Consider the following 15,768-nt stretch of genomic DNA (forward strand, 5'->3'; position numbering starts at 1 on the left):
AAAAAACCCAACCCAAATGCTTCAAACTACAGGGCTTTTAAGTGCTGCCAAATGCAAGATGGACCTGACTGTCATGATATGGTGATAGCTTCTTTTAAAAACCAAAGAAGTCGTCATAGTCTCAGTGAATTGGATAGAGCTGGTGCAGGCTGAGCCATGGCTCCTTTGAAAGGCTGAAACGAGCCACGCAATGGAAGAGACAGCTTTGAGTCTGCGTTGCAGATGCTGATACCCGCAGCCTTTGAATGCATGAGAGGTAGCTAGTAGAAAGAAATGAGAGTTTTGAACTCCCTTTCTTGCCTATTAAACTGTACTGTCAATTTAAGTCTCGGTCCTGGGTGTTTATATCTGAACTATGGTAAAATGGCTTTGGTTGCAGACAGTTAAATCTCAGAATGGGGGGAAAAAGGCTGATGGAGCAGCTGAGGGTACAGCCCCTGGGTGAGGAAGGTGACTGCAGAATCCAGAGGCTGTGGGGCAGGGATGCACAAACCAAAGAAGGACCAGGTGAATGACACGGATTGCTTCTCCATCAAATGTTGGGAGTCCAGTTATCAGCAGGGACAGCTTCTTCGCCCTGTCCCTCGTTATACTTCATCCTCTACAGTAACTAGAGGGAGAGGACTTTGTTCACCAAGTCTTTGACCTTCCCGTTGAGCGTGAGCACTGCAAGAGTTTCTAAATACAGCAACAATGTGTTGCTTTGGTAGTGAACATATCAAACTTGGTCTGAGAGCCAGTGCAAGACCCTCCCACTGCTACAGTCCTGTGGAAGGCCAACTTCATAGGTTTAGGAATGACTTTTTCATTACAAAAGTGATGATTAAATAAAACACCCAAAACTCTTATTGGGTGTGGGCTCACAATTCTACATTGGAAGAAGATTGTGTAAAGAAAAGGTAATAAACTCTGTTAGAGGTGACCTCTTTATCCGTGAAGCTGCTTCTGCTTTACAGTTCTGTGAGTAAATAGTTTATACTCAACACAAAAATAATTGTGCTGGTACAAAGGTGTGTATTGAGAAGGGGGTAAGTTTTGCACAAGATCTCGTTCTGGTTCCTTGCAGATGTGCAAATCTAATCAAATTGCACCTATGTGCATCTGAATAGTTCCAAGAGAGCTGGCAGAGTTGCCCTGGATGTTCCCTGTAGCAAAGGACAGCTGAATTAGTTTTCAAAACTGTGGGGTCTTTTTTGTGTAAGTGAAGTTATATAAAATCGGTTCTACGACTACTTACCTTGGATGTCAATGACAAGCCGGAAAAGGTAGCACTAAAATTACAAATTTAAGCAGATGGGTGGCGATATATCAGCTGTAACCACCTTGTAAATAATTTCTATTACTGGCAGAGAAATAGTTTGACCAGGGAGTCATTTTAATCTAGAATATTTACTGGTATATTAGTAGGGACTGTAGTATTAGAGAAGTTTTACAAAATCTAGCAGTTAGATTTGTTCTTAAAATACTCCTTTCTAAGATGTATGTTTGTTAAAACATTTCAATCCCAATTATGCACCAGCTCTCTTGTGGGAAGTTAATGATTCCAATGAAAACAAAGGAAGAAAACTATTACAGATTGTTTGCCTTCTGCAGTCTAAAACATTATTTAAAGGATTATTTTCTCTGCTTATATTTACATAGTTAGCAATAAAGATTTTTAACTTCAGGTTATTTTTCATTTCCTGGTAAACATCGGCTACAGCATTTGCTAATTTTCTGTTTCAATAATACAATCATCCTGAATGAACACGAGGTGAACAAGGGAAGCTGAAACTGAAAGTTAAGTGTAATCATCGCATGATAGGTCACACTCACATTGCTGTGAGAGTGTTGCAACAGGCATCACCAACATATATCATAACCACTGGTCTTTCAAAGACAAAGGTTTAATGAGAAAATCTACTACCACCACCACCCCCAAAAAGGGGGGGGGGGGGGGGGAAGAGCATATAATTTCCCAGTGCTGTTTGCAAGCCTCTGATTGTTGCTACAGATCATCAGGCGTTCTGTTCTGTTTAGGGAACTCATTCTACCTGTCAGCAAATGTCTGAATGTCTGAGCTGCAGAGCAGCCCCTCAATGGCCTTTTCGCTGCTCTCTGCTTAAGTGCGACAGAAAATCTAGAGGCCTTTCACGCCCCCCCTCCAGTACTGTAATACGGGGGTCATGGCTTTCTCCTTCCTTACTCCCTTAGCAGGGCCCCAGGGCAGCAGGGTGGGAGAGCTGCGCTGGGGAGAAACCTCTCCAGCGGGCTCAGCACGGGCTGCCCAGTTGCCCAGCGTATGCAGACCTTTGTGCTTTTGTTGACATGCGAGTGCTTTAAACGAGCATTATTTCATCCGCAGGTTCTTCAAGAGCAATCTGCTGTGATTGTTTGTCTTCCGAGCGTTGGATCAGTTACTCTGGTTTGCACGCAAGATGCCAGGTGCTGCCTCTGGTCTGCAGTGGGAGCAGTGGGACTTTTCAGATCAGGTTTCCAGAGGATCACAGGAGTAAATTCAGAATTTGTTTCTGCAAATAATCTCTGATGTTTGCTTGCAATTTGCTGTTTCCAGAAAAACTTTTGGCAGTGAACATGTTTGCTTGGATTCTCACAATTGTTTCGGTAAGCATATTCTTTCCCTTGACAGGCCCCTCTTGGCAAATATTTCAAATTCCTGTCTTTCTCTTTTTACATTTTAGCTTTTCTCAGGATTTTTAGCTGAAGCTCTCTATTGTTTCTAAGGGTGGCTATACTTGTTAGTACGTGATGCAGAATTCCTAGGGTTTACACGGAATTCTTCCTCTTCCTTCAGGATATAGAGAGGTTTGTGGCTAACAGTAATGAGGGAAGGAGTCTAAAAAAACTTAGAGGGAAATAAGCAAAAGTCAGGCTGATTATAACTAAGTGGGAAGCTAAATTTCTGTAGGAACTGAAATTCAAAAATTTCAAAATTATTTTGTTGTAGGTCCTAAATCAGGTTTACAAACAAAGTACGCATTTTATTTCAATACTGAAATTTTGGTAACAGTGGTAACAGTGAAGCATTCATGTAGCATGAATGTCTTAATGTTTCCAAAATTAATTTTGATCTCTTCAGTCCTTGGACCCTGGAGTCCCATCTACTCACCAGTCATCTGCAAGGAGCTAGTTACCACCAGAAGCTTCGGAAGTTCGGTATACATCTGGGGAGCCAGCCGGGTAAACCAGGGCCACAGCTACTACCAAACATGCTGGGCTTCACGCTATATATCTCTATATAAAGCGTCAGTGGAAAACTGTTTCATCCTAAAAGTTATAATCGACTCTAGCCAAGAGTTTGGTGCAGAAGTTGTGATTAAGAAGTAGGCAAGTAAGAGGGCTAATACACTGGAAGGAACAGAGCTAAGAAAAGGAACCGGGCACCTGAAAAGATGGAGCCAAGAGTCACAAAATGGATGGGCGGGGAGGGAAGGATAACTAAAGGTCAGAAGATAAGTCATGGATGGGCAGTGGCGTGCATGGAAACAGGAGCGCGTGACCATTTTTCTATAGATCAGTATCTTGTGTGTCCATTGATTTTAGGTAGAGAATGTTTTGCTGCACAAGTAAACATCTGGGGCTGAAAATAAGATCTAATCTATTGACATAATTATTGGTAAAAGAGAAGGTAAATAAAATGATTTGAATTTTGCTGAGATGTTAACATGGTCTGATTCGGATTTTTGGTTTCTGATCTTGCCTACATCACCTTTAAATGGCTCATGTGAGGATAAAGGAGGTGTTGCTATGGAAATGCAGGGGAGAGATGAACAGGGATGGAAAGCTTATCAAATTTTGTTTAAAATACTACTCTTTCAGTTTATTTCACTGAAAATAAACAACTTGGAGGGAACTGAAAACAAGATTTTACCATATAGGAGCAGAGTAAATGAAGAATATGAACGAGTTCTAGCTGCTATTTTTCTTTTACGTATAAAATGATGGTTAATATTTGTGACATAGTTCAGAGCGTAATTGGGAGGCTCTTATAAAAATACTTAAATGTAACTATTTTTTATTAAAAAGAAATTAAAGTGGCAAATATGGAAGTATTTTCCTCGTTCTTTTACTAGTTCTGTTGTGCAACTTCGAGCAAATCAGTGAAATGACTGATGCCTCAGTTTCCCCCCCTTCGTAAAGACATAGTAAAATTAATCCCTCAGAGTGCCATGTGATTTTAAATCAGTATTTTTTTAAAGGTCATGCTTCTTTAGACAGAAACGCAATCTGTTATTTTAGTAAATAGATCTTAGCTTTCCTTGAAAAATGTCTGTCCAAAACCTGTTTTATTTTCCTTAAGCATTTGAATTATGAACACTTGTTCTGGCTGCAATTCTTCTTTAAGCGTGCAGTTTGCTAAGAGCAGTAATCGCTTTTATCTGTTTGCTGAAGCACATGGGCTTGTTTCCACTTGTTCCTAGCTGGCTGGTGTTAGGACCCAGAAAAGAGACAGCAGCAACGTGATATAAATAGAGTACCAGAATGGGACAAAGTTTGAGGAGAAAGCATGACATCACTCCGACTTGCTCTCCACCCAAAAAGATCTGGGATGGAGGTGCAAACGTGAGCTGGACAAGCGAGGAGTTAGCAACTCTTTTCAGCTCAGTTTCTGAGGAAATAGTGAGAGTTATACGCCCTGTGTGCTATAAGGAAGTACATTTTCTTGCTAGCAAAACTAAAAGTGGCTTCAGATCTCTGACAATGTGAAAGTAATTGAAAGGAAAAGACAACCATAGGAAGAAAGTTGAAAACAAGATCTTTTTCTTTTTGGCACAGATTGTAACAGAAATATTTGACTTCTTTCCATGGAACAGTACAACTTTTGGATCTGATGCACATTTCTTTTAGTTTTCCTCCAGTCACGGTAATTTATTTATAGTTAAATGAAGAGATCAAAGTGTGAAGCAAGCGAATACTACTCAAAGGGTCTGGAAGGATATTTTGCCGTCACTGAAGGAACGGACTTTTTGAACCTGCATGGAAAATGTCCCTTTTAATACAAAAAGTAGCAAAGGAAAACGTATGATTGAAATCTTACAGGAATTTGATTTCAGTTGTACTTTTAACCTTAAATAGACCATGGAGAATTTATTATCTCTGCTCTCTTGTCATTATTCTTTGCTGATTTTATTTCAGTACAAATATCAGGTAATGTTCTGAATATGGTCAGTATTGAGATATATTTGGATTCCTCTTAGCAAGTTTTGCCTCGCTATGTCTCATTATGTAATGTTTTCTGTGCAGGTGTATGGAAACTATTCCCAGCTACCCAAACACCCAGGTAAGGAATGTTCTACTTACGTTTTATGACAACGTGCTTAAATATTTATTTGCTTTTTTGGTCTGTATTTTTCATTTTCTTAGTAGCGCCAACGAAACTGTGATCCTATGTTTGAATGTCAGCTCTGTATTAAAAATGTAATAAAGTCTAAAGTATCAGACCGTCCCCGTCATTTTAAATTCAGTAACATACCTACCAAGTATTCTACATAGAAATGTATTTGGAGAAAATTAAAATAAACAATGTTTGCTACGTAGAGAAATCCTATTTAGAGTTTGTTTATTATTACTTTTTCTGAGCATGAGTTTCTGAATCAGACCTCTACACAGACTATTTTCTTTTTTTCCCCTCACTATCTTACTGTTCAGCATTTTCAATTCATTGATTTACAGTTAGATATGCCAGTTTGTATACTTTGCAGTACTTTGGCATGGCTTCAAGTCATCTACCCTCCTCCCAGCCTTCATGCTTAAGTTTAAATCAGTTATAGAGCATATTAAGGATCTCTCATCTGTTTTCAATGCAGAAAAAACTTACTCAAAGCTTGTTTGGGGTCTGTGTGTGTAACTGCAGAATTCCTCTGTTTATATAAATAGTTTAACCTCAAGCCTCATGGTGGTGTACAAGTACAATTTTACTGCTTTACCAATTCATGTATTGCTTTGTGCTTTTAAGTTTTAACCATATGTAATTATTTTCAAAATAAAATACAGAGCGATGTGGAAAAGCCATGTTGTCTGCTATTGCAGTAGCTTCAGCCCGATTAGTTCCTTTTGTTCTACTCAAGACCAAAGAAATAGTCTCATTTCCTATAGATGAGGATCACTGGCTTCTAGCTGATGGAACAATAGGGGGAAAAAAGTCTCCTGCAATAAGGGGGCAAGTTACACAACATTTATTTTGTAGTACAGCGTGTGTGGGGAAGCATAACTGCGAGCGATGCTTTCTGGGTTTGAACTAGGCTGTAAACAAGTCCTGTGATTGTGTTCTAAACACAGAGTAGTAACCCGCTGAAAGGATACTGCAAGTATCGGTTGCATTCAAGGCAGCAGGTATTTGTTTTCAGAGGTCTCCTCAGGGCTGATTGGCTGGAAGTGGGGTAACAGCATGGCTTTATATAGTTCAGAACTGGGAGCTGGGAAAGCCACCCACATGCAGCGTGGCTCTAGGCAATTCACTTTGCTGTATACCTATTTCTCTTCCCATTGGTTTTTCTCATTTTTTCCAGCTTTTAAATGTAAGCTCTTTAGAATATAGCTTCTCCTTATGAGTTTGATGCCGACCATGGCAATACCTTTGTCGTGATGCTGCTACTACTGCTACTACTAGTACTACTAAAATACTTGTGCCACGTTGTGACGCAGTTTTTTGGCATCAAATAATTTTCTCCTGGGATTCTTCTTTTCTCTTTTTCTCTATTTTTCCTCTTTGTTTTCCTACCACCTCTCTTAACTTTAATCTTTTTTTTTTCCCCCTGATACAAAAGGGAGATGTTAATGTGAGCAAGAGATATTTGCATATAAGCACACTGCAGGCATGTTCTGTGCTCTGCAAAATGGAACTGGTAGTTTGATGAAAGTCAGATGGAGGTACATTAGCACAGGTTGCGTATGTGGATGCTCTTAACACCATAGAAATTCATAACTTTCATTTCTTTTGCAGCAGCCAGAACATGTTATTTGAGGATAGAACTAAGCACGTACCCAGATTTAGTTTATGTAAATGCAAAAACCTTGTTCCTACATCCCGTTTCCTCAGTGTGCTTTGCCACGCTCAGCTTAGTTGTGTTTGGGTTGCCTGGAATTTTCAGATTGGGTTTTGTACGTGCCTATTCTGTGTCATTATTCTCTTATGTTGGCAGTAGCTTTCTCCTTTTGTTAGCGATTGTGCCTTTCTCTGTATCTTCCAAATATTCAAAGGAAGCATATAGCCGTCGAATCTCATCCATTTCTCTAAAGACATCCCCACCTTATCTATTTATGCTCATGCTCCCTCTCGGTGGGAAAACCTCTATGACAACTGCAAACTTTCTAGTTAGGTAGACCAATAATAGATCCTGATCAATTATGACTCATTTGTTGGTATCTTTGGTATAGTTGAGTTTGGAAGCAAGTCTGAGTAGTTTGCGTATCCTCAGAAAATGCAGAGCTTCTTTTAGTTCTGTGCTCTCAGATCTACAATTGCTTGTTGTGATGTTTAGCAATTTTAGCAGCTTTGCACTCTTATCAAAAAAATCTTAGGATCCTCTCTGTGTCACAGCTCTGAAACTATACCATGAGGATGGAGGACATCAAACAGATCTCCACTGAGTGGGCTAGGCAGTTTAAGGGTGCAAATAAAATTTTTGCAGCTTCATATCCATGATAAAGAAATTCTGTTTGTATCCAGGACGTTAAAATGATAGAATAATTATCAAATAGGCAAGCTGTTTTGTTCGCAAGAGTGAAGAAAGGTGTGGGATAGACTGTAAATGTCAAAGGACACTGCTTGTGATTTTGTTTTAATTTGCACACTAGGTGCGGGGAGCTTTTGTATGGTGTATGACAGCTGAAGTGTTTTTTAAGAAACTTAATCTCTATCGGCTTCGCACCTCAGGTTCTTGAAAGATTGCTCGGGAATGAAAAATGGTTGTAGGGCATAGAACTACGGATATGGTGTAATATAAATACTTGCTCTCTCTGTCCCTGTCGTCCATCATCCCCAATCCCCAAAGAAAAGATTAACTCAAACTAATAGGTTGATATCTCATGATGATGAACAAAACACATTCTCATTTACATTCACAGTAAAATTTCTGTATATCTGTATCAACCTTCTAAAACTTCCTTAGATATAGGAGATTATAAATTTATTTCAGCACAGCTGGTTAAATTACTTATTTTGAGAATAAAGTGTTTCTTGCTGCTAACAAGATAATAAGAAATTACAATTCGTGTTTTCCTACATTATTAATGCTCTACCTTTAACATAGAGTTGTTAACACAATATTTGATTGTTTTGGGCAGCTCGCTTCTGGTCAGGTTTGAGTAGTGACATCTCCTAAAATCTGTTCAAACTCATCAATTAGACTGTGCAGATAAATCTGCCAATGGAAACCAACAGATGTTTTGCTTTTGTCAGCTTGTCCACCTGTTGCTGCGGAGGACGTTTAAGAAAACAAAATGTTCCCATCAGCTACAAGGAGGTGTTCTGGTTTTGGTGTAGCGGAGGAGGTTCTGAAGGAATAGCTAATGCCGTATGGGGAGGAGTGAACTCTCTCCCATATGTTGCTTAATATTCTGGAACCCCTTCTCTTGAGGAACATCAAATTCCTTCTGTTAAAGGGTATAGTTTTGCTGTGTGACTCTGTTAAGGTGTGAGTTATCTGGAGACATCAGCAAGGCTAGCCTCTGCAGTAACAACTGTGCAGGCACCTATACTCTCATCCATGTTCCAGCTCCTCCGCCACTGAGTACTGCTCCTTACTGTGTCTGACTAGTGTCTCTCCATAGAGACCAAAGGTGAAAAAAACGCTTGGATCAATATAACCTGAAGGTGTTGCACTGGTTTTCCAGTGGGTTTTGGAAAGAGGATAAGATTCCTGGGAACTCTAGCATCTTCTCCTACTCTCTTGAACTGCAGAGAGCTGAGTTACCTATGGAGGAGGCAGGAGCAGAAGGAGTCTGCTATAGAGGCTAAACATTCCCCCATGCATTCCCCGCTCGGTGCTTTGTACTATCCACCGTGTGTTTAAAATCTTGGTAAAATCTTGAAATTACTCTTAAATGACTTCTCAACTGTTCTTCAACTAATGCTGCCTGATACACTAGCAGAGATTTAGTTAGAGGTTGTTACGCATTTTAAGTGCAATTAGAATAAAAATCTGTTGAGTTTTAAAAACAGGTTTTCTTCAATGGTCAATCAGATATATGGCTTTAATCTCCTCTGCCGTTTTGATTTATGGTCTCACTTACGTGTAGTACTTGATTTACGTTGAATATCTTGTTTTACTTAACCTATTGAACTCTTTTACTGTTCTTTTCTGTGGAGACTTTTTACACTCCTTGTTGGGCCTTACTTTAATAACCTTTTCATCTGTGTTTCTTGAAAGGGTTCAAAGTTCTTGCATCAGCTTCCCATTACTGGCCGTTGGAAGATGTGGACGGAATTCATGAGTTTCGGGATACGAATGGAGGTAGACAAAGGATTTGTTGACAATGGCAATAACATAAGTATTTGTGGCAGTCTGTAAGTAGGCAGGGAGCAGGAGAAATGAAAGGGGTTAGCTTTTGTGCCACAGTAGTTGAGATGATCTTTTTTTTTCAGTTAATGTTTTTGCAGTGCTCTGATGTCCAAATGATATTGTACTTGTGAACTGATTTTTATAGAGTATTCTCAGACGTTTTATGGGCTGTCTACGCATTGTTAAGGTTATAAAGAGAAAAGGTTTATGATCCAAAGAGTCATTGAAATCACATTGTTATTAGCTGGTTTGGTACATGCATAACATGAACTACTACATTCAGTGATTGAGATCTTTGGCTATGCCAGCAGTGAAGATGCCTGCTTCTTTTTGCTTTTTGGAAGGAGTTAAATGCCCAAATTCTTCAGGCACGTTTCAAAATTGCACTTAGTATCCATAGAAAGAGAAGCATAAGCTCTTACCTAGTTACTACTTACTCATTTTTATCTGCTTTTGGATATTTCCTTAAAAGCAGTATTGCAGCATTAGTTCAGACGTTTTTTCCCATTGGTCAAAACCAGGAGAGGTTTGGTAAGGCAAAACTCTCACTGATTTGGAAGAGTCAGTTGTCAGGACCGCAGAGGGCATGATGTTAAAAGGCAGTCTGGCTGGATTCAGCAGTGTTCTGGTTCTGATGTTTTGCATCAGGAACAAAAAGGGTGATGGGGGCTTTGCGGGGATGTGCAGGTGATGTAATTAACGGAGCTTCGACCAAACCACTGTGTCCCATGGCAGCATCGTGGGCTTGCAGGGCCATTCCTTTCAGATGAAATTTTCAGCTATGCTCTGCCTCCTTCTGAGACTCAAAGGTCCCTTAGTAATTTTCACATGAACTGGTTTTTCTTTTCTGACGTTTTAGCCAATTCCAAGTTGGGCTGATGTATATTCCCCAGTATTTCTCACACTGTGGCTGACCACCTTGGCAGCTGAGCTAAACTGTTTTGTGCTAGTGCAAGGGGTAGCTGCTGCGTTACTACTGCTGACTGTAACGTCATTACCAAGAAAGATGACTGCAAAGGATTAGATCAGGAGTTAGAGACCTTTACAACCTTACATGAAAAATGTTACAAAAGTGCAAAGTTATTGCTATTTATTACACAAAAATGGCAACATCAATCTCTGTTCTTAAGTGGGCAAAAGATCCATAAATATCTAAACCCTTTTATTCCAGAGGTGTTCAAGTATTTTAAGCTTAAACTTTGATCCATCTTTCCACAAAGTTCTTTAAAGGAATTAAATCGACTGACGAGAAATGAATCTGGGCAATATTCTGCTGATGGCAGCATTCCCATTGACTTCAATAGAATCATAATTTGGTTTACAAAAATTACCTAAGTTCTCTTAATGCTGTGTTAAAGTAATTTTCTGACACTGGACTTTGCGTAGTTTCAAGAAGAGTAAAGCAGTCCATATCTAGCACTCTTTTGGCACTCATGTTACAAAGATGTTGTTTTGAAAGTGCTTGAAAGCGATATATAAAATATAGCTGTTGGAAAAATGACAATTGATGTTAGATTGTTTTTCAAATTATGTTAAATTACATTATTTCAGCAAAATTCAGTAATCTTTTCAGCAGTATCTTGGAAGAGAGAAAGCAGAATATATGAAGTGTCTGATCCTACAAACCTTCACTTACAGGAATGGGACTGGCTCACATGAGTAATCTCCTTTGACTCCTATTATGACATTGTGTTAAATAACTTTGTAAATGAGCCAGCTGCATGACTTTGCTGAAAAAAGTTTGGAGGACTTTGTCTCACTCTTATTTGCCGAGGATGCCAGTAGCCAGAAGTCTTTTTCTCTGCAGTGCAATTCTGACAATGTTGAATTCTTTCCTTAATGTTGTAGTGGATAGTTCAAATTCTTCTCAGTTGCTTATATTGTGTGTTATAATACACAGATGCTGTTTCAACTGCCTCCAGCAGAAGTTTTATGTGTCTATCTGGTATTTGACTTTGATATGCAAGAAAAGTTTTCTCTATTGTAATCTAATGCAGGTGACGGTTTGCTTGTTTTTGATACCATTCTGGTTACACAACTCTTCTGTTTATTTCTAAAGTCTTTCTTGTTTTTCCACTCATCATATCATGCAATTATTTTCATTCCATGTTTCTCGTCTTAAATCCTTGAACCATCATAATCTGTCCATCATGTTAATCCATTTTATTTGTTGAAGTCATTGTGTGTGAAGCCAGATTTATATCTCTCAATGCGTTTGTGTTGTGAGAGAGAGTGTCAGCAAATTAATTTTTTGGTTATCTCAGCAGTAGAACCAATTGAAGGGAAACAATCAACTTAAAATATAGCAAATAAAAAAAGATGTGGCCGTGTTCAAGTTTTTTGTCTGACCCCTTCCATGCATTTTTCTCGTGAGGTTTTTGTGTGGGGGTTTGGTTGGGGTTTTTTAAGAGCATTTACCTTTCCCTTCTGTGAGGTCAGTTGGTCTAAATCCCAAATCAGTGTGTCTCTATTTACTTTCACGGGCTTTCCATCAAGCTCTATTTGCCTGCCCAGGGTAGATAATCACAATGTACAAGATACTGTTAAATTATCAAATTGAGAAAAAAGAATAATAGAGAATAGAATTTTATTGTCAGATATAAAAAAGTTGGGTGTTTTCTTTATGTTTAGATGGAATTTCTTGTGTTTTAGTTGTACCCATTGCCTCTTATCTGTTCACTGGATGTAACTGAGGACAGTCTGGCACTATCTTTACACCTCCTGTCAGGTGTTTATACACATTGATAAGATCCCAGAGCCTTCTCTTCTGCAGGCTGAGCAGTCCCAGCATTCTCAGCCTCTCCTCGTGTGTCAGATGTTCCAGTCCCTTAATCATCTTGGTAGCCCTTCCCTGGACTTGTTCCAGTATGTCCACGTCTCTCTTGTACTGGTGAGGCCAGAGCTGGACATGGGACTTGAATTGCCCATGGCTTTTGCACCAGTGTAATGATTTTTGTTATAATTGCAGAGTTCCTTACCAGCATGATTATATTTCAGAGCCCTTCATCTGCAGTAGTATTTTTCATAGTTTTTTCTCCTCAGTTACTGTAAGTAAAAAAAAAAAAAAAAAGAAATTGTTTTAGTGATACTCTGGTTACTTAACTTGTGTAGTTAAAGAAGGCAACATTCATGTGCATACAAGTCCTTGGGAGAAGTGGTTGTAGTGACAATTTTAAAGGCCACTGACTAACATCTGTGATTTGTGCTATGTTGAGAGATATGAACTGGTCAATTCATTACTGATTGTTTATTCATTGTTTTGCTTATTTGCTTATTTTCTTTTGTCGTTCCACCCAGCTCTAAGAATCCACAACTTCACTGTGCTTCCTTCCCATAACTCTACCTTTGTATATACCAATGACTCTGCCTACTCTAACTTCTCTGCAACTGTAGGTGAGGATTTACGTATTTTTTGTTCTGCATTTGTCAAGCTTGGATGGTTCTTGTAACATTGGATTCAAAGTTAACCCTGAGTTTTGGTTCAGGTGGTCATGTGGTAAAGGTCTATTTATGCTTACATTGGCATTCATTATTGAAAAAACACTCCTGCGATGCTGCCTGAATTACTCTGAACTACTGGGAGAAGCATCCCCACGCTAAGCAGCTCGTGGGAGGATGGGGCCCAGCGGTCTTCCAAAACCTAAATTATTTATATTAAGCTTAAAAGAAACAGATGACATTTCAGAGGAACATATAAGAACAAATAGGTGGGTTTTTTTTCTTTTCTTTCAAGCATAAAAGGAAAAAGAAGCCATCTGTTTTTCACCGTTTCATAGTAATTTTTAAAGGACATATTAAGAAAGACAAATGCAAGCAAATTTGCAAAGCCCGAAAGTAAGGTCTTGTCAGTAATGACATCTTTGATTAACACATTTTAAAAAAAAAAAAAGGCAAGCACAAATCTGCAGAGCTATGTGCTTTTAATTTTTTTTTTTTTTTTAACATCAACACACCAGGAGATAAAAGGAACAGAAAATGAGAACTCTCCAGGTAGAAACCTGACAGATTGGTTTGTAGATGGTTCTGGTTTGTTGTAGATGATCTACATCTACACCAGAATAAGCTTAAAGTCATTTAATTGAAGTCAGTGGGATATATACCTGCGAAGGTGCAATTGAAATATGACCTCTTGTCCACTTTACAATTAGGTATTAACTCACATCTAGTTGTTGGAAAATCTGACCCAAGGAAGAGGATGAAAATGGTAGAACTGTCATTTGGGCTGCTCAGACATTAGGAGGTTTATATTAGAATACTAAAACCACTACTTTTCTACTCCAACAGTAAAAGTATGCTGGCAAATGTGAACTCTATTAATAATGAACTTCAAATGACCCTAATTCCTTTCAGTCCTCACTTATCTGCTTTATAGACCATTTGCATAGTTCTCACATAATAAAATATATTCAATATGAACATTAAAAAGAGTGACATCAATGGCAAAGGAAATGCTATGGAAACAGAAGTGCATTACCTTATGGGATTTATTCTGGCTAGATTAATTTAGAACTCAAGTGACTCGAGAAGAACTTAGAAATGTTTGCTTCACTCCATAATACCCGCTCAAATTTTTAAAAGAAACTAAATTTTATCTGTCAATTAGAGACAGAACTTGAGACAGAACTTGACGAATTCTTCCTCAAAGGGAGGGGAAGATACCTGAAAACTCTGATATTTGTGTTGAGATTTGGCATGAACTAAGAAAATATTTGGGCGTACATTCACTGAGGGCTATGCCCGGTGTTGCTGTTTCCTTGAGTGGTGTTACCCTACAGAAGGGCAAGCACTGTGACTGCTGTCCTCGTGCCTGATGGTTGTCTGCGTTTTGAAAATGAGACGCCCTTTTGCCCATGTCCCCATTGCATAAAGCAACGCACCATCTTGAAGCAGCGACAACGGTATTTGTGATTATCACTCTAGATAGATGGTCTGTCCCTAGCACTGACCGCATCCTTGGCGTGATTTGTGCTGTGCTCTGCTGTGCAAAAGGCTTCTGTTAAGTCAGGTAGATATACAGTGATAAATACAGAGAGAAGCCCCTTACGTCCCACCCTTCATGTGTTTTAGACCATTTGTGTGCCTTCCTCATCTCCCTTATGATCTAGTAAGATTTTTCAAATATCGGGTAGCGCCTAGCTGGCAATTTCTGCACCTCAGAGCAGGAAAAGACTGTGTGCTCATTGCTGGTGTTTCCCTTGGAACAACTCTTCTAACACTGCCTTTTTCAGAAGAAATTATAAAGGTCTTAAAACCAAGGTCCTGAATCTTGACAATCCTTGCAGAAATGCCAACACAAACAATAGCGTTAACGTGAAATTCCAAACTGAATAATTACATCCTGTCTGCTCAGAAATAGATGATAGAATATTCTGTGTTCTGTGGAATGCAGGTTTTTTAACACAGTGGAATTTTTTGATTGTGATTTCCTATTGTCTTCGTTGCTAAAATTAGTCCTGCTTTTTGTCTTGGGACAAATGAGGTGAACTTCCCATCATCGTTTATCAGCTGGACTCTCAGACCTTAGTGAGGTTTCCTATAGTAAACAAGTGTCATGGTTTTTTAGTATTAAGAAGGCTCATGTGCTTTAGCTAGTAGGTGATGAATTAACGGTGCTTTTCTTTAGGAGGAAACACAAGAAAATCACAACCAAATCACAAGACAGTTAGTCATTATCCATGTTAAACAAAGAAATAGCCTTTCCAAATGACAGTGATGCCATACCAAAGGATGTCTGAAAAGCATATATATTTCCACCTTTTAAATAGAGCTTGTCAAGTCTATTTAATTGAATTTTTTTTAATAAGTGGCTTTTGATAACAAAATTTCCCTTTAAAAAAAATGAAAAAAACCTATTTTGTTACATTTTTGATTGATTAAAGAGTTTCTTCACTGAATCAGCCTAACAGTAAGACAGAAATACCTCTATGATGTGTCCAGTATCCAGAACTCTGGAAAGCATAAGGTTTATTCAGATTACTTTGAAATAGTAAGTTTTGGGTGTATGGGTTCTGTCAAGCAGGTTTAGTTAATCAAGAATCTGAGTGACAGATATAATTTTTACAAACTAGAAATGAAAGAGTTATCTGTATGGTTCTTTAAAAAAAAAAAAAACAAAACCAAAACCTCACCAACAAACCCCCACCAAGCTCAAACAAAAAACAAAAAGAAAACACAACAAAAAAAAACCCAACAAAAGCAAGTCTATAGTTGGGTCAAGATAAACATATGAGGTGTATGAGTCTGTTAAAATCATGTTTCCAGGAAG

General features: G+C 38.7%; 1 protein-coding gene across 1 annotated transcript in view; it reads left to right on the plus strand.

Annotated features, from left to right (window-relative positions):
- Nucleotides 1-5,079: 5,079 nt before the first annotated feature.
- GPR133 (G protein-coupled receptor 133) overlaps nucleotides 5,080-15,768 on the plus strand; it is a 159,651-nt gene continuing 148,962 nt past the window's right edge. Inside the window, exons 1-3 of the mRNA XM_009320954.1 lie at nucleotides 5,080-5,148; nucleotides 5,245-5,281; nucleotides 9,372-9,455. Of these exons, the coding sequence (XP_009319229.1) occupies nucleotides 5,080-5,148; nucleotides 5,245-5,281; nucleotides 9,372-9,455 (190 nt within the window). The remainder of the gene's footprint in view (nucleotides 5,149-5,244; nucleotides 5,282-9,371; nucleotides 9,456-15,768) is intronic.

The sequence above is a fragment of the Pygoscelis adeliae genome, unplaced genomic scaffold (assembly GCF_000699105.1).
Source record: "Pygoscelis adeliae isolate BGI_AS28 unplaced genomic scaffold, ASM69910v1 Scaffold353, whole genome shotgun sequence".
Lineage (NCBI taxonomy): Eukaryota > Metazoa > Chordata > Aves > Sphenisciformes > Spheniscidae > Pygoscelis > Pygoscelis adeliae.